The sequence below is a fragment of the Archocentrus centrarchus genome, chromosome 3 (assembly GCF_007364275.1).
Source record: "Archocentrus centrarchus isolate MPI-CPG fArcCen1 chromosome 3, fArcCen1, whole genome shotgun sequence".
Classification (NCBI taxonomy): Eukaryota; Metazoa; Chordata; class Actinopteri; order Cichliformes; family Cichlidae; genus Archocentrus; species Archocentrus centrarchus.
In genome coordinates this window covers 2,362,566-2,374,829 of record NC_044348.1, presented here as the reverse complement: position 1 = coordinate 2,374,829, position 12,264 = coordinate 2,362,566, and the positions used below count along the sequence as shown (strand labels likewise).

At 42.6% G+C, this 12,264-nt stretch overlaps 1 protein-coding gene across 1 annotated transcript in view; it reads right to left on the bottom strand.

Annotated features, from left to right (window-relative positions):
- Positions 1 to 10,596, bottom strand: part of nav2a (neuron navigator 2a) — a 76,114-nt gene extending 65,518 nt beyond the window's left edge. Inside the window, exons 1-2 of the mRNA XM_030759013.1 lie at positions 10,552 to 10,596; positions 7,119 to 7,171 (exon numbers count right to left, since the gene is read on the bottom strand). Of these exons, the coding sequence (XP_030614873.1) occupies positions 7,119 to 7,121 (3 nt within the window). The 5' untranslated portion in view covers positions 7,122 to 7,171; positions 10,552 to 10,596. The remainder of the gene's footprint in view (positions 1 to 7,118; positions 7,172 to 10,551) is intronic.
- Positions 10,597 to 12,264: the final 1,668 nt, after the last annotated feature.

Below are 12,264 nucleotides of genomic sequence, written 5' to 3'. Positions count from 1 at the left end.
AGGCAAATCCATGAATGTATGAATTAAGTCAACTAAAGCCACAGAACAACTACTGATACTGCTGTCATCCTGCAGTACATCACATTTAGTTACATCCACTTTCACTGCAGTTACACCAGCAGTTTGAGCTAACATGTTACAAAGTAACTTGTTAGAGCACTCCGATTTTTTCAGTGTTAAGTAACTTAATTTCTTTCTGTTATTCTCTTATGTTTGTAGCAGTGCAATAGTGCAGCTCAGATAGCACGATGGAGCAGAGGAGACAGTATCTACATCATTAAAGTATCAGCATTATTTTGAATTTGCATGTGAAAAAGGGGCAAGAACAACATCAAGGTGGAATGCAAATTGTGCCCGGCCTCCTGGAACTGCCTGTCAGCAGGATTTCAGCAAGGATTACTCCTCGTTGGAAGCACTTGCTAGTATTTCTTTAAGCCCAGAATTACCCACAATATTATTATTACATAGATCTGCTACTTTGATTACAGTTCAACCTCCAGCAGACTATTTGAGGTCTTATTTAAATAACACTTGCTTGATTACATCTTGCTGCCTTGCCTTTATAGTTTGAAACAAACTCACTCCTCACGTGATTATCACTATTAAATCCCCTACTTTTAACTCCATGCCTATCTGAGCCATGTTAGTGCGTGAAGAGCCCATCTGACTTCAGGTCACCGACTGAGTTGAAAATACAGTGCTGCCCCTGCTGCCATTTCCATGACCTCTGACCTAAGAAACAGCTGTTAGTAGGCCTGGCATATGCTGTCCTTCGACATTATACAGCAGTAAACTTAGGAACAGTAGGAATGCACACTATGGTCCTCTCTGAATACCACAGGGTCCTTAAAAATAAACTTGTTGAAAGCCTTCTTTACGCTGGGTCTAAACTTGACGTAAGTGACTTCTATAGTTGAAGCTTAAATAGCAGTAACTCTCAGGATATATACTTCAGTGAGACACCCCATCATAAATGCCAGGCCGTCAAGCTGAGATGCACCCCAGCCGCACTTCTCCCAGGATAAATATACTGAAACCTCTTGCTATTTAAAACCTGTAGGGGCAAATGTTCAGTAAAGCCAGCAAAACATCCCTGAAATCCTACTCAGACCACTCGGTTCCACCTATGTATTTACTAATTACTGTATATATCACTGATTAGCCTGGGATCAAAGGTTATAACAATGTTATACAACTTAAACCTACTGGGTTTAAGGCTGGCCAGAAATCTGAGTATTACATGATCATCCATCTTCCATCTAAAGGGAATGATGAAACTACCACTGGTTAAAGGCTTACCAAGAAGTCACTGCTCGTGATGATCACATTATGCTGTTTACAGAAACAGCAAAACTTGACCAACAACAGGAAAGAAGAATGCAATCTCCGTGTCTATCACCACTATATTTTTTTGGGCCACTTGCTCTCATGAATCTGTTCTGGACAAACTTTGCACCAGGACACCTGGCTGATAAATGATTGACGACACACTCGAGTGAAAGCAAAAGTGTTAATGATGCACTCACACTGCCAAAGGGCAGTAAGCCATAGCTTAGAAATTTAACACAGTACAGAGAATCTACTGACAACCTGAAAAAAATACCTCTGAACAAGAAAGCGTTCAGAGTCAGCAGCAGTCTACGCGGAAGCCCCATACCTGGCTGTTCCTGCAGTCTGCTGCTGCCGGGCGTCACACCTCGATCCGAGCCGCTGCCACCTCCCTGCTCTGCTCCGGCTCCCGGCAGCAGAAGTGCAGGGCTGGCTAGTCAACAGTGCTCTGAACAAACATTTCCTCCCATCACAGGGCTGTTTGTGTGTGCGTGTGTGTGTGTGTGTGTGTGCGTGTGTGTGTGTGAGAGACAGAGAGAGAGAGAGAGAGAGAGAGAAGGAGCATGTTTGAGCAAGAGGATTGAGTGTGAAGTAGGATTTCACGAACACGTGGCCAGACAGCTTTTATATTTACAGTTTCAATGTCAGTCTTTAGTATACTGAAACCATTCTAGTCAGAATGAAAAACCAAATTTAATTTATTACAAAATTTTACCAGATTGATGTACTAATTTAAATCTTGGTCGTTACCCAGCGTATTACTAAGATGAACTGACAATGACACCTGCCCTCTTACTATAATTCTAGTTTAACACAATCTGAGTCTTGCTTTTGGAGTTTTGTGTATGATTTTCTATTTGCTAGGATCTGGGAACACAGCACAACACCACTACAACAATGAACAGAGACCTTCAAACTGTGAGACTGTAAGCAGTTAACACTGCAGTTTGATCTGAAACACTTTATTTGGAGATAAAATTGAGATAATCAAAATCTTGATAACAATAAAGCACCCTACTGTACCTCTAAGCATGAACTGTCAAAGTTAATCCAGAAGCTGGTCTGCGATGGACGTTTACTCTACTGTTCTCCATTAAAAATAAAAATACAATAACACCTGTGTAGTTATCTGACTGCACTTAAATACAAAATTAAAACTAACTTGTAATAAACTGGAATCATTCTTTAAAAGATGTAATTATTTGCAAAACATTAGTGAACAGTGTTTTTCCGGTGTAATCGGGGAGGATCCTCCTTCATGTTTGGCTGATATGTGATATTTCTGAAAACCACCACATTGGCCTGAAAGCTTTCTCCCATTTGACCTCTATATTGTTGGTTCTTGTAGAGCCGGCTCACATGTTACGCCTGTGAGGCATGTTGCATCACTATGCATGTGTGTATCTGTCTATACAACTGTGTGGTTTAATCCATTGTGTGTGTGCCCACACATACTTTCACCCTCTCAGGATGTGTCACGGATTCCATCTAGCCACCCACTGGCAGGACTTTGACGTGTACCTGAGTAATTCTTTCTATTTTGACAGGAAAACGTATGCTGAACTTTTAACCCGTCAGAAATGTTCTGGCGCACCAGCAGCTTTAATACCCACGCCATGATGTAACAACACACACATCGGCGTAACAGGGAGTCTTTTTTCCAGCTGCAAATTCATTTTTATAGACTTGCCGTTGCATTGATGGGTTGAGTTAGTCATATTCAGAGATTTGTGATATTTACAGATGACTGTGACGTCCTAATTGTTACGCTGATTACTGGAACACAACTAAAATTCCCCTCGGCTTTGATGCTTGCATTTAAAAAAGGCCACATTTTTTCAAAGTTTATGGTTCCTGGAAGAATATCCAGTAAAAACTGCTGTGTCATATCTCCCATGAATAGACTAGCTGTTAAGCAACAAATGAGCCCAGTGTATGTACCATTGTCAGATCCCCTCTCTATCACAGCAGCACAGAAAACTGCTCAGAGACTAGATGGAGGCAGCTTAACTGAACTGCATTACAGCTATAGGTGCTCTTTCTTTCGGGTTGGCAGAAGTCGTGTGGAAGACACAACACCTTCAGGGTGAATAAAGCCGGTGCCCTCTAAAAAATATCATTTGGCTTTTGGTATATTTGGTCTCTTAGCAACAGCAACACTGAATTGCTCATTCTTTCCAAGCCACCATGTGATCACCTGAGCTCTGACCAGCTGACGCACTCGAGGATTTCTCTCTCAAACACAAACAGAAAGTATAACGCCTTTCGATCAAACATTAAACATACGCATACACACCAGCGCAGTTCACTGTCGATTTTTGTCAAACTAAAGCAAGATAACGACGCCGCAAAGGGCTAAACCGCCTTTAGTGAAGCTGCACCTGAAGGTGAAACTCAGGGTGAATTATAAAGAAAAGCTCTATTGTCCAGACAGTTCAGCACATAAACATTCACTCTATGCTTCATCAAGCCCGTTAAACACCTGGTCCTGCTGGTTTCTAACCACCTGTGTGGCTGCCTGTCAGTCTACCTTAATTCACTTTTTCTTTTATGGCAGATTAGGGAGAAACATCCAGTCCAGCACACAGGAGCACATAAGAACAGAGGCAGAAAAAAATAATGAACAGAAACACAGAAACCCTTTCACAAGCACAAACTCACACACTTTCAGTCCCGAGGGAACTTTACACTAAAGCTTTGAGCTGATTTATTCACATATATATGATATGAATTATCCCTACATCTTATATGTGCGTATGGACTTAAATTGTCCAAGATTGGACACATTTAAAGTAATGCTGGAAGACATTATGTGGATGCTGCCGTGGTGAATCCTTAAACAAGCTAAAAGGAATTTTGTGTGGTGGCTTTGGGAAAAAAAATGCCTCAAAAACTATTACTTTAGGGAGGCAGTGTCCTATAATCCATTAACATGTTGCCAATTGCTTATTTTTCAATTTAAACCACTTTCTAATATTGAAAAGGGAAGTTTAGATTCCACTCAACTAAAAAAAAAAAATCTCTCTAGTGAAAACTACATAAAATCAATATTTTATTTTCAACACTAGGAATGAAATGTTTGGCTATTAGAACCATTTCCCATGAGGGCTTGTTTCACTTCATGTCCTTTAGCAGGTGCTTTAGCAATGGGTGCCTGAATGAGACATCCCATATGAGCATGTATGTGTGTCTCTGTGTGTGCGTGGCATCCTGTAAGATTTTAACAGCTCAGTGTCAAATTAACACCTCACTTTACACTAAACCTGCACAGACAGACAGACAGACACACACAGACACAGACACACACACTGGGTGGCAAAGGAATGACCTGCCATTGGGGGTCCGTTTAACAAGGATGTGACAGTTGTAAAAACAGCCACTTGCTTGGATGGGCAGCAGGTGAGTGTGAGGTGAAAGTGCTACAGTTTATCCCACTGATGGAGCTTATTTCCATCTTTATTCATTCAAAAGCTGAAGTTGTGTTAAGTGGTAGTGAATGGCAGCAGCTTTTTTTCCCCCACAGAGAGTCTGAAAACAATGAAATCAAGTGCAGTAAAAAAAAAAAAGCTCTCTCGCTCCTCTAAACACTCTTCTGTTAAATAAACTCTCAGATCCTCTGTGTGTGTGTGTTTGTTTTGACAGTACTACGATACACAAAGCAGACATTCTGCATAATTGCTGCGGTTACGCCTGCCCTCAGCACTGTTTGACTGCTTCAGATTAAGCTTTAAAGCGCACAAATGTATTATACACAGAGAATCAATCATATTCACATACATACGCAAACGCACACACACACACACACACACACGTACTGCAAGATCTGAGCTTCTGTGAGCAAACGCAAGGCAGATTTTGACAACTGCTATCCATTAAACAATTCACAATGCCTGAATGAACACTATAAAAACAGAGGAACAAACCGTTTCCTCTGACGCACACCGCACCTATGAACAATCACAACATCGTGAAAGATAGAGCATCCATTTGGAACCACTCGCTCTGTCTCAGAGGTAACCTACAATCTTCTTGTCTTTAAAAAGAAAAAGAGCTGCTGTGTTTGCAGTAGACACGCGGGCTGGGTGTGAAAGAGTTCTGCACAAGATGCTGATAACAAACCCACAGAGAGATGTTCAGACCACTGAGACCAAAGAGCTCAAGATGCTCAATCACAGGAGACCTGGGGGTGTAACTAATGCATTTCTTTTTTCTTTTTTTTTTTTTCTGTCAGCCTGCAGACTGTTTTGTGGTTATCTGAAAGGTTTGTATGCTGCAGTAATGTGTCAAAAGCAGTTCTGTACAACAAAGCCAGATTAGTGGGTTATCCACTTGTCTTTGTCCACGTCTTTTATTGGTAACCAAATGTTAGGCAGCGCTGTTGGATCAGGCGACTGTTGACCAATCAGAAAACTGAAGAAAAAAGTCATGATTACAAGAGGATCCCACAGTGGACAGCAGGACTGACCTCACTATAATTTCTTGCCCCTTTACAAAGTGTGCTTACAGTAAACTATAAATACAATGTTTGGGGCCGATAGACCTCATCAGGTATTGACTGCTGTTCTCTCTGCTGTGGCAGGAGAAACAGCCTGGCATTGCTGTTTATGTGCCCCACATTTTCAGCATGGTTTGCTCCTCATTAGCCAAGCTCGTTCTACTAAAACAACACTGTCTGTTTATATTTTATTTTATATACAGCACTGGACTCATGGTTCTGATGAAGCTGCCTTGCCACTCTCACAGAAACACGCTCACAGCTGGACAGAAAACCACTGATGACTCATGTTAAACTCGGTGAAGCGCGGCAACCCAAAGAGGACCATCCTGATTGGGACTTGCTGCTACTCTGAGTTTTCAGGAATGATAAATCCAGATCATACTGTGAGCATAACAGTGCAAAACTACACTCTCTGCAAAAGGTGAAAACCTTCGGTCACTCCCCAATTTATAATTAATTCTGAACCAAATCTAATCACATGGCAGGATGTTGGAGACCACCATCAAAATAAAATCCCAAAGAATAACAGAATGTCCTCATAAGTACAGTAATATGGGTCCACTGTGGGTATGTGTGTGCAGTGACGTTCAGGGATCAGCTGTGCTTTCACGTCCTTCTCAGTTGTTAAATATGGGTGTGTATGTCTCTCTCCTTCTCTCTCTGGTGCTTTGATAGGCTTCAGCAGTCTGGCTGGTAGCCAGAAATAGTCCCCTCAGCTGGCACACTGGCCCAATTTATGATCCATCGCATTCAGTGGAGGGCAGCCATGCTTCGGGATGCTCGGCTCATTTCCCACAGAGAACACAAAACTGTAAAACCACTAAAATGCCACCAGCAGTGTCCCGAAGGAAATCCCACCTACATACCTGCTAACTCTCACTGTAGACAAAAACACATTATAAGTGGTTCTAAATAATCATTTTTTGTAATCAGTGCTGATATTCTCCATCTGCTTTCACCCCTGAAGATGTGAGGAATGCTCACTTCTTTGGATGTGTAACATGAAGAGGCGAAACTGGCCCCAAAACCAAAGCCTGTGCTGCTTTCAACAGAGAGCCAAAGCCAGAAGTCTGAGCCAGAGGTTTCATGGATGACAGCCTGCCATACCACAAAAGTAAAAATAAATGGGCTAACTATTCACATCTACAACTATTTACCAGGGACTTTTCTGTTTCCAGCGAGGGCCCCTTAAGTTGGGTAGATGGCACATCGGAGAGGCGGGTTTACCTCACACAAACACGCAGGTAAATTTCTCGATGTTCTGCCAAAACAAACTTGGTAGGTCACTTACCATCTGAGAACGGCTCTTGGGACAGCCATTGATATCATCAATCTTCTCATTGGCTGAGGAGAGACAGAAGAGACAGAGAGACAAAAGATGAGATGATGAAAACTCTTGCCGGGCGTGTTCTCTTAATGTAATCCTGTCTTTTATCCCGATGTGCGTCTCCCAGACAGTGACCGGCTGAGTGCAGAGGTGTTCATGCCAGTGACTGGGACCCCCCCTCTTGCCTATCCCCTCCCGCTGACACATGAAATGCTATCTGGTCACAGCAAATGGGTACAGGGCCGTTGGGGGCCCGACCAGGAGTGTTGTGCTGCTGTGTGTGTGTTGTGTCAAGAATCCCTCCCGTCCATTAGAAGGCCCAGCCCACAGCAGCTGAGACACGGCCGTCAGCTCACAGCTGACAACTGTGCCAACAGCAGAGACTCCTGCATCAGGAGGCGCGGTGGAGCCTGGACGGCAGCTACATCTCAGGACCAACGTCCTGTACGCCCTACAGCAGCAGGGCTACAATTCCCTTCTGAAATAACTGCAGTGAGTTTTAGTGGAAATGATGAACCCTCATGACTAGGCTTTTATAAATATCTCCCAAATATTTTGGATCGTGGCCTCTTAAAATCAAGCTGATTTAATTTTCAGTTTATGCCAATTAAAAAGAAAAGAGATTTTAGCAAAGAACCCTGTAACAGACTAAAGCTGACGTGCACCGAGTGCAATTAGAAAATTGCAAATCTATCCATAAAAAAAATGTAAAACCGTACTCGTTTTAAATTCTCCCCTTCAGAGTAGGTTCCTTGGGCAGTGCTGACCACTTGCACTGCGGGTCTGCAGCGCGGGTTGGATCTCCTTCACTGTGTCAAAATGATGCACACGGGCTTGAATTTTAATATTGGAAAAGAAGGAAAAAGTCACAGCGAACTAAATATGGCAAGAAGTGTGGCTGGTGAGTGACTATTGTATTTAATATGCTGTATGCCGAAACACAATAACACGCACAAACCCCATGGTTTGTGTCCTCTTGCAGACACATCAGAACATAAGCATGTTCCTGGTGGCCCTCCTGATCTTCATGGATGGACACTGATCCTCAACAAGTCCTGACAAGTCTGGTCAGGTTGAGAGAAAAGGTCTGTGTTTGCTTCCTGCCCAAGTCTGAGGTCTGTGGTGAACTCGCAGGGTGCTCATGGAAGTGGTGAGAAGGAGACTTACAGGAAGTCATCTACAAATAGCAGCAGCACAGGAAGAGCTCTAGAGGTCAAGATGACCTTCAAGGGCAGATCAGCCAAACTTAACTCCAATGGCTTTTTGAATTTTATGAACTTGATCTCACCACATATTTGGATGCTGGTTCTCTTTATGTGCATTAAAGAATGTCATTTTCATCCTGAGGATCCAATTTCCAACATAGTTTTAAATATAGTGTTAAGAAGTGTATTAGTGATTTAACACTGCTACCGTGGGCTATGGTTTGTGTGCTACCTAAAAATTACACACTGTAGACACCAACACTCACAAGAGATGCACACTGTATAATTTGGGGAAAAACTAGAAATTAAAAAAAAAGAAAAAAAAAACATTCTCACACAATTTGACTGCCATCTTGCAGTCGGGCGGTACAATGGCTGGACTATTTGGAGGAGACCAGGAACTGATGACTAAGCCAGATATAGCCAGAGATTTTATTTTTGGTTGAAGTTTACTGGACAGATTATTGTCTGGATAATAAATATGAACACAATCATATCATCGATCTGGAGCTTCTCCTGAAAAATCCCAACCTTGAATCTAAGCAGGTCAAATAGCTAAACAGGTGCCAAATCCAGCCAGGCCTTTGACCTAGTATGGCTGTTCTGACACCAGCAAGCTGCTCTGGTTTCATCAGACTATGTGGTGTGAGGTTTTCCCAGGGGACAGGAGGCAGCAGACAGGAAGGAAGCAGAAAACAGGTGAATGGATGGCTTTGGTTGGAAATTATATGATCTGAGAGCGGAGCTGTAGCCAGCTGTTGTAGGATACATGTAGGCTTGATGTTTCTTGATTAAACTGCCTTTCACTTACAAAATCAAGTAACACTTTTACTTCCTGAGCCTCAGAGTAGGCTGAATAATCAGGTTCACTGCTGACCAATCATTTAATACTAACTGACCAAAGACTTGTTCCATATTAAAGCTACACTGTATCTAGTCAGCACACAACTTTTGCAGAAAGGTGGATATTTGACATTTCCAGTCTCTTCGGTACCCAGTCAAACATCAAACTTTCAAAAGAATAAATCTTTTTTTTTTTTAATTATTTGAAAAAACCCACAACAACAAATCTGTGTGCTGGACTGTTTCAGTTAAGGGCCAAATGTGATTCACAACAACAACAACTGCTTCATAAATGTCATCATCAGAGGGTACACACAAAACTGTGAAGACATCCATGTGCCTTCCAACTGGTTGTGAGCATGGCTACACTACAAGGACACAAACTGCACATGCTCCCTCGGTGGACAACAACCCAGATCATCCAAAACACACTAAATCTATTTTTAAAAAAAAGACCTACGATGCTCATGAACTTGATCTAACTCAAAACACAATCACATGCAACAACTGATTCAGTATGAGAACAATAACACTCTTCATAGCATGAGATGTGCAGAATGTGGGTCAGATAAATGGGGGAAGAGCATGGAGCAGACAGTCACTGACATGCTGAATCACCAGTCAGCTGGTGTTTGCCTGTTTTAGCTGCAAGGCTGCCGGCAGATGAAATGACAGGCTGAGGACGGCCAGACGACGCGACAAGACTGATGATGATGATGCTACAGACGAGAGCAGGGGTCAAAGATACAGACGAACAGCCAAGTTTCAGAGGCCGTACTTGGCTGTCGAGCTTTATACTTGTCATGTAAAGAACCGTATAACGGATTTAGGACCAGGAGACTCTTTGAGAACATAACTGAATCCAAAACACGCTTAACAATACAAGACTAGAGAACTGTCCAGAAGCGTAGACTTCAGACAGGAACTAGAAATAATTCAAATTTATTTGATTTTATATTTCAATTCACTCTTCTAACTGTTCTCCTTTCTATTCTATATACTGCTCCATATTTCTGTACTTAGAAAGACGAGATCTCACCGGCTGTCAATGAATTCCTAAAAGTTTTCATCTGCAATAGTGTTTTTCTCCTGACTATTGGCCCTTCACGGAAGGAATTACTTCAGCTGCAAAATCTGCTTTATAGTTCAATATTACAATATATAATAAAGTAAAATGGTTTAATCCTATTATATCAACAAAAGAAGAGCTTGTGGATAATGATGATGATTGAAAGCAACCTTGTATTTGGTAAAGGTCAGCCATATCTAAATAAGTGATGACGTGTTTCACATTTTTTCTCCTGCACTGGTGTGATCAGAGCCGGGAGTCTGGAAGTGCGTTTCCTTACCTACGACCTGTATGATCTCAGCCAGCAGCACCCCGTCCGTGACGTCTGTTTGCAGGTCCTTGATCAGACGCTTGTGTCCCGACTTGGCGAGGTAGTGGTTGGCCCAGTCCGTGTAAATCTGCGGTCAGACACAAACACAACCGCGGTGTTCAGTTACGTGCCAACAAAAATAAAATTCAGTCCAAAACGGGGGCCGACCTCGTCGGGTCGCCACTGTGTTTCAAACTCCATAAACACTTGAAAACTACAAAAGCTATAAATGGCTGAAGCAAATTTACGACTAATAAAATAACAGCATGGTTGAATGGGAGCAGAGTAGCCCTCTTTCTTTTGTTGGGGCTCCGATCTGGCATATATCCGCGTGGTATTCAAATTGGGGCCATTGTGCTCAGCCGGGGCATTCATCTCGGAGCACACGGCGGCTGTTTTCAATGGGCCATGCTGACATCACTCTCTGGGGACAGAAAAGACCCTTCACTGCCTGGGGGGGGGAATGAGAGGAGAGGGGTAGAGCAAGCATCTGAATAATCTGAATAGCTTCCCTTATAATTAGCTTCAAACTCTTTCTCTTTTTACTCCCTCTGTTATCAAGATTAGTGAGTCTCTTTTTTTCTGAGAAGATGAAAATGAAGGGCGCAGAAAGGTTGACAAGTTGCGCAGAACACTATTCCTAAAAATGAAGGAGATTAAATGGAGAAATGGATACGTCATCGATCTATCTCGACATGCAGCGATGTTGGGCTTGTCTGTAAACCGCGCAGTCTCTGTTTGACAACTCAAACTTCAGAGGAGCCCGAAGGGATTTGAAACATGTGCTTCTAAATAAAGACACCTCTCACTCTGCGCCTCACTCTCGCAATCACACAAACTCGAAGACTGGCAGTCTGCTAAGAGATGACAGGAAAGTGCCAATCAGCATGTTTAAGTTATCAGGTTAACTGTCAGCTTTCTGCAGTAATCTCATTTCTTCAGTGATGAGTAAACAAGAAAACCTGCTTCAGTGATTGGATGGAGGGACTGAGCAACCAGATTTTGAGATGTTTCTCCTCCAGAAAGCAGAATTTTTGATGATGTACACATGCTGGGTACAAAGCTTATGTTTCTGATTATTCCACCTTTTATGTGGAAGTATAGCTGTGACAGAGAATGAATAACAATTAATCAGAGTGAGATTCTTGTATTAAAAATAATGGGATGAAAATAGCTTCTGTTGGCAACTGAACACTGATTCATTTACACAATTCACACACGCACTCTGAAAGGGTTAAGACACAGATTTTACAATGTCCGTGTAAACTTTCTCAGTACATATGGAAAATGTTGTTGTCACCGTGGAATTAAAGTGTGTCTGTCGCTCCTCGGTGAGTGCACGGCATTGTTAAGGTCAAGCCTAAGCACAAAAACGCACCCACAGCACGCAGGGTGAGGTGCGTGGCACAGCCGTGACCCTTCTTTCTTTGCATCTGCACCGTAAACAGACCTGGAGCTTTTCTGCCTCTCTACTCAGCGGGTGAATCACTGCTCTCATGAGAGCTTTCAACAGGTGCGAGCACTTCAAAGCGGCACGTAAACGCGCACATCCGTGCACTCATCTTCACACACAAGCTTAAACGCAAAAAAAAAGGTTTACGATGTAAGTACATGACCGCACACTAAATACAAAGAGCCTTGGAGCGCTGTTTAAAATCACACAAGCTGCATTCCCAAACACAA